Source organism: Oncorhynchus nerka, linkage group LG10 (genome assembly GCF_034236695.1).
Source record: "Oncorhynchus nerka isolate Pitt River linkage group LG10, Oner_Uvic_2.0, whole genome shotgun sequence".
Classification (NCBI taxonomy): Eukaryota; Metazoa; Chordata; class Actinopteri; order Salmoniformes; family Salmonidae; genus Oncorhynchus; species Oncorhynchus nerka.
The window spans coordinates 51,906,978-51,933,405 of record NC_088405.1 but is presented as its reverse complement, the minus strand read 5'-3'; the positions used below and the strand labels follow the sequence as shown (position 1 = coordinate 51,933,405).

Sequence of the window (26,428 nt, the reverse complement as noted above, 5' to 3'; positions counted from 1 at the left end):
CTCATTGCTTACTGGAAAGGGGAATTGCAATAGCGCATCTTACCATACTTTGGTAGGATTAGGCGATTTTTTAAAACAAGGTAATAGCCTAGACCTTGACACTTCGCATTAACAGGCTAGGTTCACACACATGTGGATCTCCATCACTGAAAATCAAACAAGAGAAAAATATTGGTTTTTGTCCGTGCAATATTAACCATCGGATATGTTTCCATATTGATGGATGCACTGTGAAAGTTATTTGTAAACATGAATGTGTTAAAGGAAAGTTAAGTCTTAAAGAGGTATGACGAAATATCAACTTGCGCTCATACAGAGAGAAACTAATCATAATGTGCCTACAGCCAGCACTGATGGGAGCCACAACAACCAGTCAAATGCATCTCAAAGTCATAAATATGTCAAGCTTTAATAACAAACATGTTCTTCATTTACACGCCCCTTGAATATTCAAAGTCGAGCACCTGAAAGCCTCGAGAAGAGTAATATCGCTATATTTTAAAAAGTATAAAAGGTATATTATTTTCTGTCGCCATGCTGCCGAAAATCCAGTTCGGTTTTTCCGAGAAGCTCCAAAAATCGATGAAATGTGTTTGCATGTTCTTCTCGGCGAGCGGGGATGTAGGTGGGATTGCGAGAATCGAAAAGGTTGGAGATCCCACACGCTCAGCTTCCGAGAAAGTACGTTTTACAATCATTTCTTATTATATTTCCCGCTTGTTCTATACAGGCGAGGACTATATTAATTTAATTGGTTTAGTGTAATGTTTTTCCCTTTATTTTTTTCACATCAAGCTCTACGGTAAAGCTTGGAGACGGACGGCTTGGACAGTGGGAGCCCTCCCCTCCACTCGGAACCGCTTTGGTAGGTGCGAACAAAAAAGAGAGAGTGTTTGCAAATATGCAGATACATAGGAGGGAGGGGGGGGGGTCATACTTTGTTGAAGTCTGCTGAAAGTTGGGGATGTCATCTTCCTTAACGATCAAGTTAACTGGGAGAATGGGAGAATGGTTCTTCTCAAACGTGCTGGTGCAGACCATACGCTGGCACCGCAGAGACCGGGGTTTCAGATCATTGAGTCCAGACAAAAGGTATTTTTTTGTGCTGCTTTAATTTTTAGATACAATTAGGATCCGCTGGTCTCGGATGCATGTGATGCATGCACGGTTATTGGCTTGATATTTTTGAATGGCCATAATCGTCATTCTGCTGTCACATTCTATCCTCATTTGTACATTTTTCATCGATCATTTGGCAATGCTCTCGAGGTTTGTAGAATTGTGGAGAGCTGTTCATTTCATTCAAAGATTTTTGGGGTGAATAATGAAAGTGTGAATCATCTGATAATGACATGCGCTCCAAGAAACTCTACGCTCTCCAGAAATATTTTCCATTGAAATTATGGCAGTTTGCGTTGGGTCTTGATGACGTTTCTGGTTGTAATCTTTTTAATGTCAGGTGGTGATAAGGCATCTCTTTACCTAGAGATACATTTAAACGGAACTTTTATTTTCTGCAGTGTTCCCTTGAATCATCAACAAATGCTTTTGTGAAAATGCATAGGCTAATGGCCGAAAAACGAGCAAGATTTTTTGGGATTTGTTTTCGATTTAGCCTATAGCCGAGTCATCCGTAGAACAGTATGACAGGTGTTCTCTGAGTGATTTTATTGTAGAGCGAACGTGTTTGTTCTTCATTGTTCCCGCATGCGACGATCAGCCAGTCTCTTGCGCGCGATGTCTCTGTGCTGTATCGCCTCTGCAAGCCTGGATTTACCGCGACCCCCCTGGTACTGCCGCAATCCGCCACCGGTAGTGGCGCTCTTATGCTGCATGTTTATGCAAATAATTAGTCACGATTTTACACAAATAGTTAGTAACGATTTAACACACCATCGCACGGATATACTTTTGTTTATTTTAACTCAGGAATGGGAAGGGGGGGACAGAGATACGCAGCAGGTTGGATATTTAATTCTGGTCTTTATAAACTTCCTTGGGTCTCGTGCACAAATGTGCCTGACGGTGTGTGTGCGTGCTAGTGTGTGTGAGGGAGAGGACTGAGGGAGAGGACTAGCAAGATAGATGTGCGTGTCTGCGTGATCGTGCGTTTGAAGGGAAGGGAAATGTTGTCTTTGGTTCTGCATTACCTGAACCAAGAAGTAGCCTCTAGCTGAGCTACCTTGCAGCGTCCCACAACATAGACTTGGCATGGCTTGTTGTTAGATGTTTTGGTGTTATGATTGATGCCAAAAATGAATATTTATTTCTTAATAGGCCTACATGTTATTTTTTACACTGACAGCAAATATGGACCGAAAACTATTGCAATAAATGCCCTATTTTGCCATACTGACAGTATTATCTATCCCAATTTTAATACCCTAAATAGTTTAGACCTATCTGTTTATTTGTTTGCCTACTAGACCCGTTCTTTTTATAGGCTGTGGTTATTTTTTCATCGGCCTAATGAGGATTTTATGAATACAGCAAAATACTTTGAGGAATATTCATTCTATGTTCTAAAAATCGAAATGATTCATTAGGCCTATATCATACACACTTCAGTATGACTTTTTCCACTTGCAGATTTCAAAGATTGTTCAGTTCCGCTCGTGGGTTAGTCCGTTTTGTTTGTATATTCCAGACAGCTCCCTTTCTCGTTGGCCTTGGGGAGCCTGTATGGAAAGACTCCTTGGGATGGTTTATTCAGCAGAGAGGGCCCAATTACCGCTGCGCGCTGACCTCCAGGGATGAAGCACGAGCCATGTCTCTAGCAGCCCCCCCCCGACATAATCAGTGTAGACCTATATGAGCAGGGAGAGTGGGTGCTTCAGTCAAAGTATAGTTGGAAAGTATTATTATGTTTTATTACGGCAGTCCTATTTGTGATGCTGTTAGGAGAAGTTGAGCAGGAGGAAGAAGCTGTGGTAGAAGTTATAACCTAAGGCTACCATTGGCATGATGGGTAATGACGTCATTGAGGAAGATACATTTTCCCCCAGTAATATATGTTGTTGTTGTTTTTTTTTTCACCAACTTGTTCCTCATTGTGCATTCACCCTTGCTTTTCTAATCACCATCATCTCAACAGTATCAGCATTTGGGATAATTCTATTCAGAGAGAATACTTTGGTCACAGAAACTGGGGGACTGTTGAGTGACAGAGAAGAGATGATCAGTCTAGGGTCTGGAAGAGATATCATTTGTCCAACTGAATGTATTCAACTGAAATGTGTTTCCCCGCATTTAACCCAACCCCTCTGAATCAGAGAGGTGCGGGGGGGGGGGGGGCTGCCTTAATCGACATCCACGTATTCTGTGCCCGGGGAACAGTGGGTTAACTGCCTTGCTCAGGGGCAGAACAACAGATTTTTTACCTTCTCAGCTCAGGGATTCGATCCAGCAACCTTCTGCTTACTGGCCCAACGCTCTAACCACTAGGCTACTTGCCGCCCCTGCACAGGTGGAGTGTGTGAATGACATGGCGGAGGAGCAGAGTGAGAGTGATATCAGGAGAACGGGTGAAAACAAGAAGGAATGTGGTCAAGGGGCAAGGAGTCACTGTGAATGATATGGAGGTGGGACAGAGACTATTAGAAAGGCATGGCCTTGCCATTGGAAGACGGATGGTAGAGTGAGAAGAGGCACTGAGATGGTTGGGAAAGATGGACTGTGAATGACGTGTTCACGTTTGATGGAGATGGAAAGAGTGCAAAGGATGTGGGTCAGACAGAGAGACACTCAGCATAGACGGAGTGAGGCAAGGACAGGAGAAAGAGAGAGACACACACACACACACACACACACACACACACACACACACACACACACACACACACACACACACACAGGCATAGACGTTAGTGGAGCAGGCGGGCGGCCCTGTAGCAGCAGCAAGAGAGAGCAGAGCCCTGGTCAGACTCAGAGCAGGAGAGCAGGGAGAGGAGCTGAGTTGCTGGCTCCAGTCTGCTGGCGCCACAGACCCCTGAGCTGGTGAGAATGCGGGGGCTGCGCTCCTGCCTTTGAAGCTTTACCTCCCACTAATTTTGGCCTTCCAATTTCCACACACTGCGCAGACCCCATCCTCTCTCCCTCCCCTTCCCTTTGTTTCCCTTATAAGGACTGGCCCGGCCATTTCCTCCGTTTTTCTAAGGGAGGTGCTTGTTTGTGAGTGGGGACAGGTCAGTGGGGTAGTGTGTCTCTTCATAGAAGGTTGGCCATTGGGATCTTTCAGCTGTACACACTCTGGATAAAGTGTTGGAGTCAAATCCATTTCAGTCCATTTTAATTTATGAATGAATTGGGAAAAAATACCCAACCAGCAAATTGGTTGTTTTTCAATTCTTGGATTGTGCAAATTAAATGGTTTCATAGAGAATAATAAGATGTTCCCCAAGAGAGACTGTCAAGCAGCATTTTAACCCTCCTGTTGTGTTCGTTTCATGTTAATTAATTCTGTGTTCCCGGTCCAAAATGACCGTCCCCATTATAGCTGATTATAAATCCATAATAATACATATATTATCGCCTAATCTTTTAGATCTTTTTATCAACTTGTGAACATGACTCGTTTTGAACTTCTATTTGCTATTGATGGCCGGTAGGCCTCATTGACCTGAGCTCATACAACTTGTTTTTGAGTAAATAAAGCATAATGTATGGATTATTATGACTACAACAAATACTCAGATGAAACATATTGTGCTATTTATCACAGACTACTTTGTGGCAAAGTTTAACAAGGACTCTCTCCTCCTCACCAGTGTCATGATCAAAGATATTATCAAGAGCCTCACATACAGTATATCGTTTGGTCAGTGTGCTGCCACAGAATTAATTGTGAGCAAGGCCTCAAAAAAAGCTTTATATACCAGAACTGCGAGAAAAGTTCTATATATTATTGAAAAATGTTTGCGATTGTCTGTGAGAATGCCAACAGGTGTGGTTCCCATGGGGGAAAAATTCTATTGGGGAAAGGTTCTCGTGGGGGGTTGCCATGGAAGCCAAGAAGGGGAGTGAGGTGTGTGTGTGTGTGTGTGTGTGTGTGTGTGTGTGTGTGTGTGTGTGTGTGTGTGTGTGTGTGTGTGTGTGTGTGTGTGTGTGTGTGTGTGTGTGTGTGTGTTTGCTCGCTCAAACACACATGTATGTGGGGGTCTGGGAGAGGAAGTGTGTCCATCTGATGAATGGGCATGTGCCTGAACTCAATTTTATACACTAATTGTAGTCTCAGCCATTCATTCCTAATGACGGGTCATTTTTGACCGGGAACACCACAGGTGTACAAAAGTTAAATAAAACACCCAAAATGTAATGAAAATCATCCACATGTATCTTGTGTGTTCAGATGCCCTGAGTGGACAAAGTCATGGAACCTGATGACAATCAGTTTAAATGAACTACATTTTTCAGAGATAACTTGTCCAATTCGACCTTGAACACAGCAGGAGGGTTAAAAGAGACAACCAACTTGACCCATGCCATGACACTGTCCTCCACTATCTGTGCACATCCTCCATTCTTTTTTGAACACAACATTATTGATTATCATAGGCGATACCACCCTTATATGTGAACACAGCTAATTGGACCGAAAGTAGGGCATCCACAAGGCATATGAGTTCAGATTACAACATTAGCACCTTATCTTTTGTATATGTTTTTTGAGGGTTGATGATGTCATGAAGTATGACAACCAACAAACGTACAGTGTTGTAAGTGGTCAACCTGTGTTTGTTTATTTTTCTAAATGGCTTTTTGTGTGTTAATTCAAAATCTAATTTCATTTGTCACATGCGCCGATTACAACATGTGTAACCTTACAGTGAAATGCTTACTGACAAGCCCTTAACTAACAATGCAGTTTTAAGAAAAATACCTTTTAAAAGTAAGAAATGAAAGTAATAAATAATGAAAGAGCAGCAGTAAAATAACAATAGCGAGGCTATATACAATGGGTACCTGTACAGAGTCAATGTGTGGGGGCACAGGTTAGTCAAGAAATTGAGGTAATACAGTTGAAGTCAGACGTTTACATACACCTTAGCCAAATACATTTAAACTCAGTTTTTCATAATTCCTGACATTTAATCTGAGTAAAAAATTCCCTGTTTTAGGTCAGTTAGGATCACCACTTTATTTTAAGAATGTGAAATGTCAGAATAATAGTAGAGAGAATGATTTATTTCAGCTTTTATTTCTTTCATCACATTCTCAGTGGGTCAGAAGTGTACATACACTCAATTAGTATTTGGAAGCATTGCCTTTAAATTGTTTAACTTGGGTCAAATGTTTTGGGTAGCCTTCCACAAGCTTCCCACAATAAGTTGTATGAATTATCGCCCATTCCTCCTGACAGAGTTGGTGTAACTGAGTCAGGCTTGTAGGCCTCCTTTCTTGCACACGCTTTTTCAGTTCTGCCCACAAATTCTCTTTGGGATTTAGGTCAGTGCTTTGTGATGGCCACTCCAATACCTTGACTTTGTTGTCCTTAAGCCATTTTGCCACAACTTTGGAAGTATGCTTGGGGTCATTGTCCATATGGAAGAACCATTTGTGACCAAGCTTTAACTTCCTGACTGATGTCTTGAGATGTTGCCTCAATATATCCACATAATCTTCCTCCCTCATTATGCCATCTATTTTGTGAAGTGCACCAGTCCCACCTGCAGCAAAGCACCCGAGCCACTGCCTGTTCACCCCGCTATCATCTAGAAGGCGAGGTCAGTACAGGTGCATCAAAGCAGGGACCGAGAGACTGAAAAACAGCTTCTATCTCAAGGCCATCAGACTGTTAAACAGCCACCACTAACATTGAGTGGCTTCTGCCAACATACTGACTCAACTCCAGCCACTTTAATAATGGAAATTGATGTAAAAAATGTATCACTAGCCACTTTAAACAATGCCACTTAATATCATGTTTACATACCCTCCATTACTAATCTCATACGTATATGTATATACTGTACTCTTTATCATCTACTGCATCTTGGCATCTTTATGTAATACATGTATCACTAGCCACTTTAAACTATGCCACTTTATGTTTACATACCCTACATTACTCATCTCATATGTATATACTGTACTCTATACCATCAACTGCATCTTGCCTATGCCGTTCTGTACCATCACTCATTCATATATCTTTATGTACATATTCTTTATCCCTTTACACTTGTGTGTATAAGGTAGTAGTTGTGGAATTATTAGGTTCGATTACTCGTTGGTTATTACTGCATTATCGGAACTAGAAGCACAATCATTTTGCTACACTCGCATTAACATCTGCTAACCATGTGTATGTGACAAATACAATTTTATTTGATTTGAGGAGACAGAACGCATGTCCTTCCTGAGCGGTATGATGGCTGCGTGGTCCCATGGTGTTTATTCTTGCGTACTATTGTTTGTACAGATGAACGTGGTACCTTCAGGCGTTTGAAAATTGCTCCCAAGGATGAACCAGACTTGTGGAGGTCAGCAATTTTGTTTTCTGAGGTCTTGGCTTATTTCTTTTGATTTTCCTATGATGTCAAGCAAAGAGGCACTGAGTTTGAAGGTAGGCTTTGAAATACATCCACAGGTACATCTCCAATTGATTCAGATTATGTCAATTAGCCTATCAGAAGCTTCTAAAGCCATGACATAATTTTCTGGAATTTTCCAAGCTGTTTCAAGGCACAGTCAACTTAGTATATGTACATTTCTGACCCACTGGAATTGTGATACAGTGAATTATAAATGAAATAATCTGTCTGTAAACAATTGTTGGAAAAATTACTTGTGTCATGCACAAAGTAGATGTACTAACCGGCTTGCCAAAATTATAGTTTGTTAACAACAAATGTGTGGAGTGGTTGAATAATGAGTTTTAATGACTCCAACCTAAGTGTATGTAAACTTCCGACTTCAACTGTATGTACGTCCATGTAGGTAGATTTATTAAAGTGACTATTCATCTACAAAGATTTGATGTATGCCTATATACACAAGATATGCAAACTATGTCAACATCTTTGCTCTAGTCAATTGAAGAGTTTTGATCCAAAACAATATACACACACGTTTATTTCAATCAGAAAGGATTTTTTTTTTATGGGTACCTTCATGTGTTTGTCAAATATTAGTGTTCTCATATTTTTAATTCATGGATTTTAGTATTAATATGGAGTTTGATGCAAAACACTATACATCCATTTTTGAGTTGGAATGGATCGTCCGTATCCTGTATATTTGACTGTGATATATGGTTGCCTCACCTAGCGATCTTAAGATGAATGGACTAACTGCATGTCACTCTGAATAAGACTTAAATCTGCTAAATAACTAAATGTATATATTTTACATACAGATGTCATATTACTTTATTGATACTTTTTTTATTAAAGTTGTAGTTATTTGTTACATTCTATTGTGTAAAACCTGGCAATATTTCTCTGAGAGTGTGGCGGATATATAGCATTTGGCAACAGAACATGATTATTTGCCTCTCTGAAATGAATCCATCAGGTGATGGATTACAAACAAGCACATTTGAACCACCCCCGTGCCACGATTAGATAAAAACACATTTCTAATACTGGATATATTGCATTTTGGAATGAAACTCTCCAATTAAATACATAAACAAATGTTTAACATTGTCACATGCCAGGAGATCCTTCAAATACATGAAGTTTGACCCTCACCAGCAGCGGTACCACCACTAACACTAAGTCAACGTTTCTGGGAGTAGGAGAGCGGGATGGCAACGTGGGGATTGTTCATGGTCTGAAGTCTTAATTCATGTGAAAATGGATTTCAATTGTGTCTGCATGTAGTGTGTGGGAATTATTGTTACAAATCCCTTTGATGGAAAGAGTGTCTCCACAGGCCAGCTCTTCATGGTTTTCTCCTGGGAAATACTATGGCTGCATTCAACCTAAACCTAAAGGGTGGGAATTAGCTCATAAATTGGTGAAATTGGAGGAGAAAACATAGCGCTGTCTGGGGGGGGGGGGGGGGGGTTGATGAACGTTTAGTTGTGTAAGTGGACACATCTTCCCGGGCTATTACACTGTGTTCATGAGCTGTTTAGATACATACTCTCTGAGTGAGCTGTTTAGATACATACTCTCTGAGTGAGCTGTTTAGATACATACTCTCTGAGTGAGCTGTTTAGATACATACTCTCTGAGTGAGCTGTTTAGATACATACTCTCTGAGTGAGCTGTTTAGATACATACTCTCTGAGTGAGCTGTTTAGATACATACTCTCTGAGTGAGCTGTTTAGATACATACTCTCTGAGTGAGCTGTTTAGATACATACTCTCTGAGTGAGCTGTTTAGATACATACTCTCTGAGTGAACTGTTTAGATACATACTCTCTGAGTGAGCTGTTTAGATACATACTCTCTGAGTGAGCTGTTTAGATACATACTCTCTGAGTGAGCTGTTTAGATACATACTCTCTGAGTGAGCTGTTTAGATACATACTCTCTGAGTGAGCTGTTTAGATACATACTCTCTGAGTGAGCTGTTTAGATACATACTCTCTGAGTGAGCTGTTTAGATACATACTCTCTGAGTGAGCTGTTTAGATACATACTCTCTGAGTGAGCTGTTTAGATACATACTCTCTGAGTGAGCTGTTTAGATACATACTCTCTGAGTGAGCTGTTTAGATACATACTCTCTGAGTGAGCTGTTTAGATACATACTCTCTGAGTGAGCTGTTTAGATACATACTCTCTGAGTGAGCTGTTTAGATACATACTCTCTGAGTGAGCTGTTTAGATACATACTCTCTGAGTGAGCTGTTTAGATACATACTCTCTGAGTGAGCTGTTTAGATACATACTCTCTGAGTGAGCTGTTTAGATACATACTCTCTGAGTGAGCTGTTTAGATACATACTCTCTGAGTGAGCTGTTTAGATACATACTCTCTGAGTGAGCTGTTTAGATACATACTCTCTGAGTGAGCTGTTTAGATACATACTCTCTGAGTGAGCTGTTTAGATACATACTCTCTGAGTGAGCTGTTTAGATACATACTCTCTGAGTGAGCTGTTTAGATACATACTCTCTGAGTGAGCTGTTTAGATACATACTCTCTGAGTGAGCTGTCTCGTTTTTGCAGTTTTTTTTTCTCTCTCCACCAGCCGTGTTCAATCTAATAAACAGGTAACATTAAGGCATGGCAGAGTTGCTGTCCCATTTATATCAATGGAGTTGGTTGTTTACTAAGATGCTGTCTAGGTCCAACACTGAGCCTGTTATTGAAGGACCCTTCTCGCTCTCCTCTCTCCCTGTGTCAGTTTTGTAGGTTGCCAGTGAAAGGATGCGGATGAGGGCTGAGGTTTAGAGCGAGAGCCAGGGCTCTAGGGCCTGCCTGTGATTGGCTGGCCGATTCGTCCACAGCGGGGAGGTGCCACCTCACCTGGGCTCAGAGCAGACTGTGAGAACCTATCGGCTCCCCCTCGTCTGCTTGCCCCCTGTCCCCCTCCCGCCCCACCCCCCCCAGCCCTGCACGCACTGGACCATGTCTAGCGGACGGTCGGAGGGAAGCCGAGACCGGACAGCCGAGGCCCTGGAGCAGAACAGCTGCACGGAAGATGTCCCTGTCGTCGAGCGCAGGAACCGCAGTGGCATCATCAGTGAGCCCCTGAGTAAGAGCCTTAAGAGGTCCCGCACCCTCTCCCAGTACACAGCCGCCTGCCCCACCAACACTAATGGACACGCACACCACAACGGAGAGGCCAAGAGCCACCCGGCCAAGCCCCAGCCGCCCCCACAGCCCCAGCCCACCGTCTCAGCGCTGGCGGCAGCCAAGCTGGACCGGACCCTGGAGCAGGTCTTGGAGGGACAGAACGGCCTGCTGCACTTTGCCCAGGCGGCGGAGCTGCTAAAGAGGGCTGGGATGGAGCACATGCTGCTGCCGGGGGGGATGGGGATGGGGATGGGGGGTAGCGATTCAGGCTCAGGGACAAGCGACTTGGAGGGTGCGTCTGCTGTGGACTCTGTTGGCGGTGTTGCGGACTTCCCGTACGGTGTTGGAGGCGGCTTCCCGTTCAACCCGGGGCTGTTCATCATGACACCGGCAGGAGTGTTCTTGGCCGACAGCGCGCTGCACATGGCCGGCCTGGCCGAGTACCCGGCGCAGAGCGAGCTGGCCTCGGCCATCAACTCCGGCAAAAAGAAGCGGAAACGCTGCGGCATGTGCCCGCCCTGCCGCCGGCGGATTAACTGCGAGACGTGCAGCAGCTGCCGGAACCGCAAAACGGGCCACCAGATCTGCAAGTTCCGCAAATGTGAGGAGCTGAAAAAGAAACCGTCTGCCGCTCTGGAGGTAAGAGCTCAGTGGGGGGTTAAAAATGACATAGAGTGTCATAGAGGGTCATAGAGTGTCATAGAAGGGTCATAGAAGGATCATAGAGGGTCATAGAAGGGTCATAGAGGGTCATAGAGGGTCATAGAAGGGTCATAGAGGGTCATAGAGTGTCATAGAAGGAAGGGTCAGGCAGGATGGGCTCCCGAGTGTCACAGCAGTCTAAGGCACTGCATTTCAGTGCTAGAGACACCCTGGTTCAAATCCAGGCTATATCACATCCGGCTGTGATTGGGAGTCTCATAGGGCGGCGCACAATTGGCCCAGCGTTGTCTGGGTTTAGTCGGTGTAGGCCGTCATTGTAAATAAGAATTTGTTCTTAACTGACTTGCCTAGTTAAATAAAATACAGTACACAAAAAAGATGCAATCAAGAACCTAAAAGGGTTCTTTGGCTGTCCCCATAGCAGCCCTTTGAAGACCCATTTTTTAGTTCCAGGTAGAACTCTTTTGGTTCCAGGTGGAACCCTTTTTAGGTTCCATGTAGGACCCTTTCCACAGAGGGTTCTATATGGAACCCAAAAAGGGTTCTACGTGGAACCAAAAAGGGTTCTACCGGGAGCCAAAAGAGTGTAGGTGTGGAAAGAGTGTTGGGAGTTTACCTTAACCATACACACTTACAACTCAACTTTATGCGTGTATGTATAGAGCTCTGCTCTGAAGGGTGTGGAGCGTCTTTTTGATGGGGCGAGGCTTTGAGCAGAGCAGGAGAATAACAGGTGGTGATGAGGGGGAGGGTGTGTGTGTGTGTGGGGGGGGGGGAGAGACATGCCCCATGGGGTCTCTTTAATCTGTCCTCCACACGCACTGAGCATACCCCTCTCCACACCCACCATGATACACAGCTCTTATTTTATGCCCTCACAGAACAGGTAGATTGTGCATTTCTCGACTGGGGGGGATGGGGGGGCTCAATGCATGTTCTGTTAACACAAATGTGTGTGTGTGTGCGCGTGATGTTTTGTGTGATATGTTACTAAATTAGTGTGGCCCTGCGGGTTTGTGTGTAAGGAGGAATGAGGAGATAGAACGAACGAGAGAGAGGGTATGATGGGCTTTTTTAGGATTGTAAGAGTTTCTGTAGATGTTTGACCGAGACCGTGTGTGTTGCAGTGCGTGACATTGTGGATGTGTTTGTGTGTACATGTTTTGGATGGGTAGTATGTGTGGCAGAGCATATGTGTGTGTGACATGGTCCATCTGGCCATGGGGTTGTCATCTGGAGCACCAGGTGTCAGTGTGGCACAGGCGCCCCCCTCTCGACCGATCTCTCTCTCTCCTGTGGCACGCCTGTTTTGGCTAAATTGCCTGCAAACTTCTCATCTGGGTCACCTCAGTGGCACTGGGCCCAAACTCAAATCAGTGTCACCCTTTTGTAACCTCAGAGAAGTTCCTGTGGCATATCCGATCGTGTTTTTAGGGCACCTTTGACAATTACATTCATGATGTCAGTACTGCTCCAAAAGCTCTGATAAACATGCGATGACAAATGACATAACGTCCCTGACAATATTTTGGTGTATTACCTCAATTGTCACGATGACATTACGCAATATTGAATCGCCGTTAAGAGGGGTAAATCAATTGACCCCCGTTAATTGTACAAAAGAGGTGAGCATCACATTCAAAAGTTTATGGTTCCTTTCTTAGATGGAAAGACAATGGTGGTGTCTTTAGGTTCTGCTGCCTGGGTATCGACATTTTCTTCTCTGTCGGCCTCTGTTCCGCCAATAGCGACGCCGGCAATATCTTACGCGGACTCTGTACATGTGCTATGCTCGTGCACAATCCTGTCCTGACCATAACAAGTGGGCTCTCTACCAATGTCTGTTACAGTCTGCAGAATGCTGTGATCCTGAATACAGTATCTCCCTGTTGCTACAGATATACTACAATACTCACGTTCACGAGACAGTGGGGTATCATCTGGTGTAATCTGGTCATTGTGCCCCCGAGCACACATGCAACAACTCAGATTAATCAGGGCTTGACCCGCATGCCCCCCCCCCCCCCCCCATCATCGCTTTTGTGATCAAGACAGGATTCCACTTCAGATGTCACGTCAAATGGTTGCACTGTGCACAGCCCTAACCTTACTCTGAAACGGTTCTCTTAAGTAATCAGATGCTTGTGGATGTGTGATAGTAATAGAATTTCCTGTGTGTTATTGATTGGCGGTATGCTATCAGTGGTCACATGGCAGAAATGTCCATCAGTTGTTCACGGCATCAGATCAACAACAGGTGATTGAATATGCATGGACTGCAACCTTCACTATGAGGTCGACGTCTGCGTTTGTTTCGCGCCGAAACCACAAGAGAGAATCGCAGCCAACTAATCTCCGTTTGCCATGGATTTATGTCCGATAGTTGTAGGATTTTATGCTGCTAATAAAATCAGAATGCTTGTTGTCGTGCTTTCCACATGCAGCGCATCAGCAGGACAGCCTTAGCAGGGCACTTGATGTGATGTTAACGGGACAACTATGTACACCTGTTTAGCATTTCCATTTGGAATAGCTTAGCATCGAATGAACTGTTGACCTCTCCTTCAGATTGGGTTAGTTCTTCTATCTTAAAGAAAATGGTATGCCTAATCTGAACGGGCCCTTAGCAGGCCAATGCTGGCTAGAACTTGTTCTGTGTTAGTGCCTGCGTTGGTCCACAGGCCAGTAGGCCAGAGAGTCGACTCGCACAGTCAGTCAGTAGGTCAGACCGAGTTGTGTCATCGTAGTGCTGAAGGTCAAAGGTGAGAACGATGGCACAAAACATATTTTGAACAATAACACATCTGAAATTTGGCCCCCAATATCCTACTTTGATCTTCCAGATGTGCGGGTTTATAATTTATTAGGGCTTGCCTGAGAGGACTGCCGTTCATGTTGTCAATGGAGGGGGTTCATTCAGTCTTTACAGTAGATTACACTGCTTGTACTGTCAACCTATGTTCCCCTGTTAAGTATCACCACACTGTGGACAGTACAGATAATATTATCTAGTTTACTCTGTTTTATGTTCTGTTAACTGGGGAATTATGGAACGGTTCGAAAAATATTGCCCAACCCACTCATTACTCTTGGTCACTGAGGTTAGGACATGTTCAGTGACACCAGAGCAGCAGCACCCGGGACAAAATGGAGGGCCATGGTCATCTGGTCCGGCTCGGAAGCAGCACGCCACAGACAGTCATCTGCTGTTTGCTTCAGCTGGAGTGTAGTGGAAACAGCCCCAGAGTGTCACATCTCACATACACACAGCCGGCTGTCTAACAGGGAGGCTAATGGATGGGGATCACTTAGCGAGGTGGCATAGACTGTTAGCCATAGTGCTTGTAGTGTGTGTGTTTCTCTCTCTCTCGCTCTCTCTCTGTGTGTGTGTGTGTTTCCCTCTCTCTGTGTGTGTGTGTGTGTGTGTGTGTGTGTGCGTGCGTGTGCGTGTGTGTGTGTGTGTGTGTGTGTGTGTGTGTGTGTGTGTGTGTGTGTGTGTGTGTGTGTGTGTGTGTGTGTGTGTGTGTGAGTGGGTGAGTTTGTTTTGACCTCTTCAGACGCCCGAAATCTGGGGAAAAACAGGTTGTTTTTGTGTTTTGTATACATTTTCTCAGAGACCTTAGCGACTATCACTGCTTTTGATAGCATATTTATAATTCCTTTATTACAAATTTGCAACAGATTTTTATTAAAGGTTTTAATTGTTGGTCTGTGTGTGTTAGTTGTTTGTGATGCACGTGAGTGGACATTAGTTGAAGTTTATACAGATGTGGTCTGTGTATGTGAGAATAGAAAGAGAGGCCGACGGCTCCATGTTTTGGGGGTGTTGAAGGTTTCCCATCGAAACCTCATGGCAGACTAAAGATGGCTGTAAAAACAGAGTTAGGGGGAGGTAGCGTGACGAGGCCCTTGCCACCTCACACCTCGCTGGCTGGAGATGTCTGGATTTATTTTGGGAACGCTACATTTGAACAGAAATAGTCCCTTTCTGCAGCATGTTGCAGTCTCACTATTGACTGGCTCAGTCTCACTGTTGACTGGCTCAGTCTCACTGTTGACTGGCTTAGTCTCACTATTGACTGGCTCAGTCTCACTGTTGACTGGCTTAGTCTCACTATTGACTGGCTCAGTCTCACTGTTGACTGGCTCAGTCTCACTGTTGACTGGCTCAGTCTCACTGTTGACTGGCTCAGTCTCACTGTTGACTGGCTCAGTCTCACTGTTGACTGGCTTAGTCTCACTGTTGACTGGCTCAGTCTCACTATTGACTGGCTCAGTCTCACTGTTGACTGGCTCAGTCTCACTGTTGACTGGCTCAGTCTCACTGTTGACTGGCTCCGTCTCACTATTGACTGGCTCAGTCTCACTGTTGACTGGCTCAGTCTCACTGTTGACTGGCTCAGTCTCACTGTTGACTGGCTCAGTCTCACTATTGACTGGCTCAGTCTCACTGTTGACTGGCTCAGTCTCACTGTTGACTGGCTCAGTCTCACTGTTGACTGGCTCAGTCTCACTGTTGACTGGCTCAGTCTCACTGTTGACTGGCTCAGTCTCACTGTTAACTGGCTCAGTCTCACTGTTGACTGGCTCAGTCTCACTGTTGACTGGCTCAGTCTCACTGTTGACTGGCTCAGTCTCACTGTTGACTGGCTCAGTCTCACTGTTGACTGGCTCAGTCTCACTGTTGACTGGCTCAGTCTCACTGTTGACTGGCTCAGTCTCACTATTGACTGGCTCAGTCTCACTGTTGACTGGCTCAGTCTCACTGTTGACTGGCTCAGTCTCACTGTTGACTGGCTCAGTCTCACTATTGACTGGCTCAGTCTCACTGTTGACTGGCTCAGTCTCACTGTTGACTGGCTCAGTCTCACTGTTGACTGGCTCAGTCTCACTGTTGACTGGCTCAGTCTCACTGTTGACTGGCTCAGTCTCACTGTTAACTGGCTCAGTCTCACTGTTGACTGGCTCAGTCTCACTGTTGACTGGCTCAGTCTCACTGTTGACTGGCTCAGTCTCACTGTTGACTGGCTCAGTCTCACTGTTGCTACTTGCTGTCTAGGTGAGAAAAGTATCGATTTTTAGGTCACAATCTGTGTTTACATTGTGTATTTATTTGTTAATGCTAGTGTGTTTCTGTACTATGGTCTGTTGTTTGGATTTGTTTGTCAGGGTCACTTGGGGCCTGGGGGGGATTTTTTATTTTTTTGTGAATGTTTGTTTGTTTGAAGTGTATACATCACTGTTTGATGAACATTCTGCCATGGCTGTGTGTTTACCAATAACTGTGTGTCTGTGTTGGTGCGTTTCAAGTATCGTATCCCTGATGACAGATCAAGCCGACCCACTACAGGCATTAGATGTCTGGCGATATGGCCAGTTTGCGGCATGCGGACACTGGAGCCAGAGAGTTTTCACTTAGTGTTCCCTCTCAGAAACCGAACGGCAGACTGGGAGAGCAGACTGACGCAGAGTCACACAGGCATGCAGACTGACGCAGAGACACACAGGCATGCAGACTGACAAAGAGTCACACAGGCATGCAGACTGACGCCGAGACACACAGGCATGCAGACTGACGCAGAGACACACAGGCATGCAGCCTGACATTGAGATGCACAGATCAGTAGGCACGTTGCCAGCCAGACACAGAAACTGCTAGGAGTAGGATAGACAGGTACGGACAGACAGATGTACTTGCAGACAGCTCAACCCACATACAGCAGTGGGGTTATTGACTCCCATAGCCTACCTACGAGAGGGGAGAGATGACATCACGGTCTAAAACTGTCCGAGGTCTCTCAGCATCAAGGCTCAGGGTGAAAGGGCTCTTGTGACAAGTGGACCTGGGGCTGTCCAGTGGGAAGTGATTGATGGGAGTCTTTAGCCTAATGCTCTGCTCTAAAGAGAACGCTCCCCTACGAGCAGGTCCTGGATCAGCTGTCCCCACCACAGTCCAACTGTGCCAGGACAAATAAGATAACAAATGAGATACCGGAGCCATTTCAGAGTATGACCTGTTCTGCTAACCAATTCTCTCAGTATGTGTGCTAAAGGAAGGCTAGAAGGCCCCTGGGTGGAGGAAAGCATAGGCTATATGCAGCGTCCATTGAGGAAAGTAGCAGTAGCATATTCATAGTTAAATCAATAAACAGAGATTAAGATGCTGGACATTGAAATGGACGCCTGGAATGGATTGTGACCTTGGGAGTCCCCTCCCCCTAGGCCAGACATGACAAACAACCGTGTTTATGCAGAGTGGAGGTCACAGGTGTTGGCTCAGAGTTTTTTTCCTTTTTAAATGTGTTGGTTCCCAGTGGGAAAAAGGGCTTGAGGTTAGCATCTATGTGCCTGAGTGTCATAGGTGAAAGGTCATTAGTGAGGTGCTTATGGACCTTGCACCACCTTGACCTCCTTGCTTTTCTAGTGTCCAACATTTGCCCTGGCTGTCAACATATGACGTTTTCAGCATTTCTCTGCGCGTGTGTTGACGTGCAAATCATTTGCGTGCTGTCTGTGTGTATGACTGACAGGCGAGCAAATTGCCACCTTCTTACTGTCTTCATGGTGTGTACGTCGTTTAGATTGCGTCTGAATCGTGTGCTTTTTGTGCGGTTGTGATTTGTGCCTGTGTGTGTGGAGGTGTGTGTCTGCATGTTCACATGCGTGAGTGGAGGTAGGCGTGAGTGTGTGTGAGGGACTGTGCTCGAATCGGGCAGGAGCTCGCTGGAGCCTCAATGTTCTACTGCTTCAGCTCCTGTTCCTCTTATAGAACATTCGCTCAACAGTACTGTGGAGCTCCTACACCTAAATATGAACAACAGTACCCAAATGGAGAACCGGCACCTATTTCAGTCCAAGTCAAGCCCTGGTGAGGGAATGAGTGTGCGTGGGTGCGTAAGTGTTTGTGGCACTACTCCTGACTGGCCCCGGGCAGTTCTAGCTAACGTGAGATTCTGTGCCGCAGTAGAGTTGTGCTTTTCAGAACGCTAGCCGTGCTGCAGCTCTGGGGACTGAGCCTGAGCCCCAGTGGTCCTCTGTCTTCTGACTGGCAGGCGACCACTGAACCCCTGCAGCTGCATTGCATTGGTGCCTGCCCTGCCTAGTGCAATGCAGTCAGAGCTGGAGATCCCACACAGAGAGGAGTGAGGGAGGAACAGAGAGAGCAGTGTCACCCGTGAGAGTGGTGTGGTATGGTGTGGTGGGAGAGGTCTGTGACTGCGTGGTGACTAAATAATGAATGTGCCATATCGAGTTTCGCGTGGAGCCAAGGCCATTGCCCATGGCTGATGAAGGAGGAGGGTGGGGTGTGTGCCAGAAGGCCAGAGAGAGGTGAGGGAGGAGGGGAGGGCTGGGGATATGTCTGTGTGGGACGCAGTGATTTCACTGATAGAGCCTTGGGGGGATGGGGGGGGGACAGACACAGAGAGAGACAGAGAGAGAGAGAGAGAGAGAGAGAGAGACAGAGACACACAGAGAGAGAGAGAGAGAGAGAGAGAGAGAGAGAGAGAGAGAGAGAGAGAGAGAGCAGAAGACAGGAGTCGGCAGATATGGAGGGTTATGGTGTCTGTAAATGTGTTTGATGTGGAGATTTGATGAGCATGTTGTTGTCTGAATCTATTCAATCATTAGTCTGGGGGAGAAAAACGTCCACAGAGAGAAAGAGAGAGCGAAAGAGAGAGAGAGAACAAAAAACTGCAGATGTTGCAGTTTACAATGGGTCTCGGGATGTGTTTTCTTCAGCCTGTATCTACTAACCCTCTCCTTCCCTCTGCTCTCTCTGTTTTTTTCGTTTCTCTTAAGAAGGTGATGCTTCCTACAGGAGCAGCATTCCGATGGTTCCAGTAAGACTCTGACCCTCCTCCACCCTTACCCCCTTACCCCCTTACCTACCCAAACCCAAAGCTCTGCGATCAAGTGCAATGCCAACTCTCGCTTGGATTGTCTCGGCACGGACACTGGCCGACAAGCAAACAAACAACAAAAATATACAGAAGAACTCAACAGAAATGATACAAAAAAAATAATAAATTGAGTAATGGATGCACCTGCTTATTCCTTGAACCAAAAATTGAACATAAAGAAAAATATCTATTGGCAACTTTCATTCCCTTTTCTATGTTTTCCATTTTGGTACCTTTTGTCCTTTTTCCAGCAGGTTTTTTCTGTCTCTCAGACATGGAACTGTTCGTTGCCAAACAGAAATGACGGACTGAGTGTGGACAATCAACTCATTTGTGTGTTTGGTGTTAATGTTGTTCACGTGTGGAAAGATACAGTACTTGTGTAGAGAATGTACATTTACGGCTATATTTTCAAACTAGTGGCTAACGGCAGGCACTATTGTAATTTTAGCACCATTGTTCTTAAACTTAAAGCCTTGTCTATTTGATGATTTGTTTTTTGTTTTACGAATATTGTTTTGAAAACGGATCACTGGTTGTCTTGTAAAAGAACAAGGAGATATTTCAAAATGTACAAATACTTATCGAAATGAAATAGCAACTGTTATCCCATCGGGCAGAAGTCCAGGGGACTCTTTAGCAGGATGATGCTATCCTCCAGAGAACTGGAATCTCCCCAACCAACAAACCAACCAACCAACAAAGCAACCAACCAACCAACCGTGTTTTCCACGCCTGTATTTCCAAGCTTTTTATTTTGTGAAACTGGCAGCCTTACGTTCCTGTGGCCCAAACTAGTGTGTGTCATGAGGATCCCAACGCAGAGGGCGACAGCACTAGGAGACAGCACTTCCATTTGGAATAGCACAGAGGGTGACAGCACTAGGAGACAGCACTTCCATTTGGAATAGCTTAGCTCTGGGTCTACCCATTTGAACGCACTGAAAAAAGATTTCTTAGTTTTTTTTTCTTTGTTTTTTGGGGGATTATGTTGCTGGTAGCTACATCTTTTAAAACAACAGCGATGTTTGTATTCATTTAGAAAATTGGACTGGTTTTTGTGAATAAAAACGAATGCATGTATTTGTGTCAAAATTTACAGTTCTGATGTTTGTTTACTTGTCTTTGCATGTTTTTTTTCTAAAACAATGACGGAATTTAGAAAATTCTGAAGTATGAAAATGTCCAGTAATATTAAACATTTGTTCCCTTTTCATATCATTGGATATAATAATAAAAAATGGATGGGGTGGGAAATACAACTCATTAAAGCAGAATCAGGAAATGGTGAGTTTCACCATGAGTCCTTGGTTTCATTCATTCATAGATAGTCAATACAGACAACAACGATAGTGTGACAGGGTAGGAACCACGTTTTTGGTCAGTGTTTCCCAGGATGCCCTAAAAAGGGTTGAACAGCTCAGAAAATATAAAAATACACATTAGTTCTCCTCAGGCAAGCTTTGTACCCCAAGGATCTATTGTGCCTTCAGAAGGTATTCACACCCCTTGACTTTTTCCACATTTTGTTGTGTTACAGCCTGCATTTAAAATGGATTAAATTTAGATTTTGTGTCACCCATAATGTCAAAGTGGAATTGTGTTTTTGAAATATTAGCAATTAATTACAATTACGTACAATTATCTGTAAGGTCCCTCAGTCAAGCAGTGAATTTCAAACACAGATTCAACCACAAAGACCAGGGAGGTTTTCTAGTGCCTCACAAAGGGCACCTATTGGTAGATGAGTAAAAAAAAAAGCAGACATTGAATATGCCTTTGAACATGGTGAAGTTATTAATTACATTTTGGATGGTCTATCAATGCACCCAGTAACTACAAAGATACAGGTGTCCTTCCTAACTCAGTTGCCGGAGAAAAAGGAAACCTCTCAGGGATTTAACCATGAGGCCAATGCTGACTTTAAAACAATTACAGAGTTCAATGGCTATGATACACTATATGACCTACCACTTCACGGCTGAGCCGTTGTTGCTCCTAGACATTTCAACATCACAATAACAGCACTTACAGTTGACTGGGGCAGCTCTAGCAGGGCAGAAATTTGACAAATGGACTTGTTGAAAAGGTGGCATCCTATGACAGTGCCACGTTGAAAGTCACTGAGCTCTGTAGTAAGGCCATTCTACTGCCAATGTTTTCCTATGGAGATTACATGGCTGTGTTTTCAATTTATATACACTGCTCAAAAAAAATAAAGGGAACACTAAAATAACAAATCCTAGATCTGAATGAATTAAATATTATTATTAAATACTTTTTTCTTTACATAGTTGAATGTGCTGACAACAAAATCACACAAATTATCAATGGAAATCAAATTTATCAACCCATGGAGGTCTGGATTTGGAGTCACACTCAAAATGAAAGTGGAAAACCACACTACAGGCTGATCCAACTTTGATGTAATGTCCTTAAAACAAGTCAAAATGAGGCTCAGTAGTGTGTGTGGTCTCCACGTGCCTGTATGACCTCCCTACAACGCCTGGGCATGCTCCTGATGAGGTGGCGGATGGTCTCCTGAGGGATTTCCTCCCAGACCTGGACAAAAGCATCCGCCAACTCCTGGACAGTCTGTGGTGCAACGTGGCGTTGGTGGATGGAGCGAGACATGATGTCCCAGATGTGCTCAATTGGATTCAGGTCTGGGGAACGGGCGGGCCAGTCCATAGCATCAATGCCTTCCTCTTGCAGGAACTGCTGACACACTCCAGCCACATGAGGTCTAGCATTGTCTTGCATTAGGAGGAACCCAGGGCCAACCGCACCAGCATATGGTCTCACAAGGGGTCTGAGGATCTCATCTCGATACCTAATGGCAGTCAGGCTACCTCTGGCGAGCACATGGAGGGCTGTGCGGCCCCCCAAAGAAATGCCACCCCACACCATGACTGACCCACCACCAAACCGGTCATGCTGGAGGATGTTGCAGGCAGCAGAACGTTCTGCACGGCGTCTCCAGACTCTGTCACGTCTGTCACATGTGCTCAGTGTGAACCTGCTTTCATCTGTGAAGAGCACAGGGCGCCAGTGGCGAATTTGCCAATCTTGGTGTTCTCTGGCAAATGCCAAACATCCTGCACGGTGTTGGGCTGTAAGCACAACCCCCACCTGTGGACGTCGGGCCCTCATACCACCCTCATGGAGTCTGTTCCTGACCGTTTGAGCAGACACATGCACATTTGTGGCCTGCTGGAGGTCATTTTGCAGGGCTCTGGCAGTGCTCCTCCTTGCACAAAGGCGGAGGTAGCGGTCCTGTTGCTGGGTTGTTGCCCTCCTTCGGCCTCCTCCACGTCTCCTGATGTACTGGACCGTCTCCTGGTAGCGCCTCCATGCTCTGGACACTACGCTGACAGACACAGCAAACCTTGCCACAGCTCGCATTGATGTTCCATCCTGGATGAGCTGCACTACCTGAGCCACTTGTGTGGGTTGTAGACTCTGGCTCATGCTACCACTAGAGTGAAAGCACCGCCAGCATTCAAAAGTGACCAAAACATCAGCCAGGAAGCATAGGAACTGAGAAGTGGTCTGTGGTCCCCACCTGCAGAACCACTCCTTTATTGGGGGTGTCTTGCTAATTGCCTATAATTTCCACCTGTTGTCTATTCCATTTGCATAACAGCATGTGAAATGTATTGTCAATCAGTGTTGCTTCCTAAGTGGACAGTTTGATTTCACAGAAGTGTGATTGACTTGGAGTTACATTGTGTTGTTTAAGTGTTCCCTTTATTTTTTTGAGCAGTGTACTTGTCTGCAACTGGTGTGACTGAAATAGTAGAATCCACTCATTTGAAAGGGTGTCCACATACTTTTGTATATATACTGTGTAGGGGAAAACTGAGGATGGATCAACAACATTGTAGTTACTCCACAATACTAACCTAAATGATAGAATGAAAAGAAGGAAGCCTCGACAGACTAAAAAATATCAAAAGAATGTGTCCTGTTTGCAACAAGGCACTAAAGTCAAACTGCAAAAAATGTGTCCTGAATACAAATCATTATGTTTGCAGCAAATCCAACACAACGCATCAATGAGTACCACTCTCATATTTTCAAGCATGGTGGTGGCTGCATCATGTTATGGGTATGCTTCTCATCAGCAAAAAAATAATAAAATGGAAACAGCCTAAACACAGGCAGAATCCTAGAGGAAAGGCTGGTTCAGTCTGCTTTTCGACAGACACTGGGAGACAAATTCACCTTTCAGCAGGGCAATAACCTAAAACACAAGGCCAAATATACACTGGAGTTTCTTATCAAGACGATATTGAATGTTTCTGAGTGGCCTGGTTATCAGCTTGAAAATCTATGACCAGATTTGAAACTGGCTGTCAAGCAATGATCAACAACCAACTTGACAGAGGTTGAAGAATTTTTTTAAGAATAATGTGCAAATATTGTACTATCCAGGTGCAAAACTCTTAGAACCTCAACCAGAAATACTCACAGCTATAATTGCTGCCAAAGGTGATTCTAACGTATTGACTCAGTGGGTTGAATACTTATGTAATCAAGATACAGTGGGGCAAAAAAGTATTTAGTCAGCCACCAATTGTGCATGTTCTCCCACTTAAAAAGATGAGAGAGGCCTGTAATTTTCATCATAGGTACACTTCAACTATGACAGACAAAATGAGAAAAAAAAATCCAGAAAATTACATTGTAGGATTTTTAATGAATTTATTTGCAAATTATGGTGGAAAATAAGTATTTGGTCAATAACAAAAGTTTATCTCAATACTTTGTTATATACCCTTTGTTGGCAATGACAGAGGTGGAGGACAGAGGAGCCTCTTAAAGAAGAAGTTACAGGTCTGTGAGAGCCAGAAATCTTGCTTGTTTGTAGGTGACCAAGTACTTATTTTCCACCATAATTTGCAAATAAATTCATTAAAAATCCTACAATGTGATTTTCTGGATTTTTTTTCTCTCATTTTGTCTGTCATAGTTGAAGTGTACCTATGATGAAAATTACAGGCCTCTCTCATATTTTTAAGTGGGAGAACTTGCACAATTGGTGGCTGACTAAATAATTGTTTTGCCCCACTGTATATTACCATTTTATTTTTCAGATGTTTTTATTTTAATTTTTTTTACAAATGTTAGAATTTTTCTTCCACTTTCATATTACAGAGTATTTTGTGTAAATTGTTGACAAAAATAGACAATTAAATACATTTGAATCCCGCTTTGTAACACAACAAAATGTGGAAAAAGTCAAGGGGTGTGGCCCATGCAACGGGTGGATCAATACAGCATTGTAATGTTAAAGTAGAACCAAAATCTAAATGAAGAATAGAGGAGAAGATTCTGTCTGGAATGTCCCTCCAAATCTATGGAGTCACCAGCTCCTCCACGCCTCTCAGCTGTCCTTCTCTCCTGCTCCCCTGCTGCCGCATGACATTTACAGGTAAAAGAAAAAAAAGAAAAACACAATTAGAAAGCTATGAATAATTAATATTTACTCAATAACGCTGATGGAGAGCTTTGTTCTCGAAGCCACGAAGTAGAGGGCTGTTGAAGTGCAAAAGGGAGGCTTTTTTTTGGATGGCAGGAGTCAGCTTCACTCTAGTGACTTCACGCATGCTGCCGTGACACAGGTGTGGTGTCACCTATCGACGGGGAAGCAGCAAGGGGAAACAGGAACATACTAAAACATGACTTTGTTCTTCATGGAGCAGCTGTATTTAAAGCGAGTCAACAGATCCATTCAGTACATCTCTGGGCGTACCAACAATACTCTTACTCACGTTTGACTTAAAGGAACACGTTGAGCCTCGCTTTGCATCCGACAGGGAGAACGTCCGGAAAACTAGGGATTGCCATGCGTTGTAAACAGAAAGTCAGTTCATTTATCCAGTCGCAAGCTCTTCATGAACCCCAACGTAGGCTGCAAGGCCACAGCTGATGTTATTACATTGGATTGGAGGTAATGAATATGACAGGTAAAATGAGGCTTTGATTGCGAGGATGGGAATTTCATGATCACGGAGCTTTGCAGAGCATATTTTAGTAGGCTGCATGGGGGCAGAGGGCATGAAGGTGAATTTCCAATTCCTGAGAATTAATTACAAATATCAGATCACTGCAAACCCTGGCTAGAGTTAGCATTAAGGACGTAGATACAGGTTTCTACAGTGGTTCTAATGGCCAGTTTTTCTAATGAGTGAGTATCCACGGCGGCGGCCCAGAGTGGTGGGCTAGCTAGTGCGCGTGTGAGCGTGCGTGCACGTGTGTGTGCGTGAGCTGGTGAGCAGATTGGCGTTGCGAGGGTTGGAGAGTGCGTATTCCCAGCTTCCCCCCCTGGTGCCAGCGCTGGGCTAGTGCCATCGCCGTGGCTCTGGGGGGGGCTGAGGCCCTGCATTATTAATGTGCGCCGCGGCGTCCTCCTCGCCTCCTCTGCTCCTGGCCGCCCGCACCGCTCCGCACAGCACTGCTCACTGCCCAACCTGTCATCATTGAGGGGGGTGGAGGGGAAGGGGGGGAGATAAAGAAAGGCAGCAGAACGAGAGAGCAAAAAATGATTGTGTGCCTGTGTGTAGGAGGATCTGAGGCGGAGTGGACTCACTGTTTAATTCTTATACTCCTATGTGATGCCTGCTGCTGAGAAAAACATAACTTTATGGGTTTAAATCGTGGTATGACCCAGGGTTGGGTTAAATCCCATTTGAATTCTGGTCCATTCAGGAAGTACACTGAAAATCCAATTCCAATTTTCCAATGAAAAAAAATGTGGAATTGGAATTTGGTTTACTTCCCTAATTGACTGGAATTCCAAAATGGAATTGACCCCAACCCCCAGAAACACAAACCACTAATGGTCAGATATTAATCAAACCACCTTCCTCCCCCTAACCCCCCCCCCCATGTATCCAAAACCACTAGGTGTGGTGAGAGTTGATTGAGGTTGGTGAGGTGGTACAGTATAGTTGTAGTTGAGGGTTAGGTGGTGGTAGTGGTGGTGGTGCAGGTGTTTCTCTACATAGGGGTGGTGCTAGGGTGGGTGAGCAGGGCCTGTCACAGTGTAAGAACCCTGGAATCTTATCACCGCCTCGCAGACACTGAGCTGCACTGATCTGCTCCCCCTCTTGACCGGCAGACGTGCCCTTCCCCCATCCAAATGCCCCTGCACAGGCAGAC

At 44.6% G+C, this 26,428-nt stretch overlaps 1 protein-coding gene across 4 annotated transcripts; it reads left to right on the top strand.

Annotated features, from left to right (window-relative positions):
• The first annotated feature begins 572 nt into the window (after positions 1-572).
• Positions 573-20,360, top strand: LOC115135517 (CXXC-type zinc finger protein 5-like). 4 transcript variants are annotated; one of them, XM_029670284.2, is made up of 4 exons: positions 573-681; positions 796-865; positions 10,306-11,336; positions 19,164-20,360. In XM_029670284.2, the coding sequence occupies exons 3-4, from the start codon at positions 10,530-10,532 to the stop codon at positions 19,203-19,205; spliced, it is 849 nt and encodes a 282-aa protein (XP_029526144.1). In that variant the 5' UTR covers positions 573-681; positions 796-865; positions 10,306-10,529; the 3' UTR covers positions 19,206-20,360. The 4 variants fall into 4 exon arrangements, with proteins under 4 accessions (XP_029526144.1, XP_029526140.1, XP_029526142.1 ...); XM_029670280.2 differs by having other exon boundaries at positions 19,161-20,360; XM_029670282.2 differs by having other exon boundaries at positions 796-869; positions 19,161-20,360.
• The last annotated feature ends 6,068 nt before the right edge of the window (positions 20,361-26,428 follow it).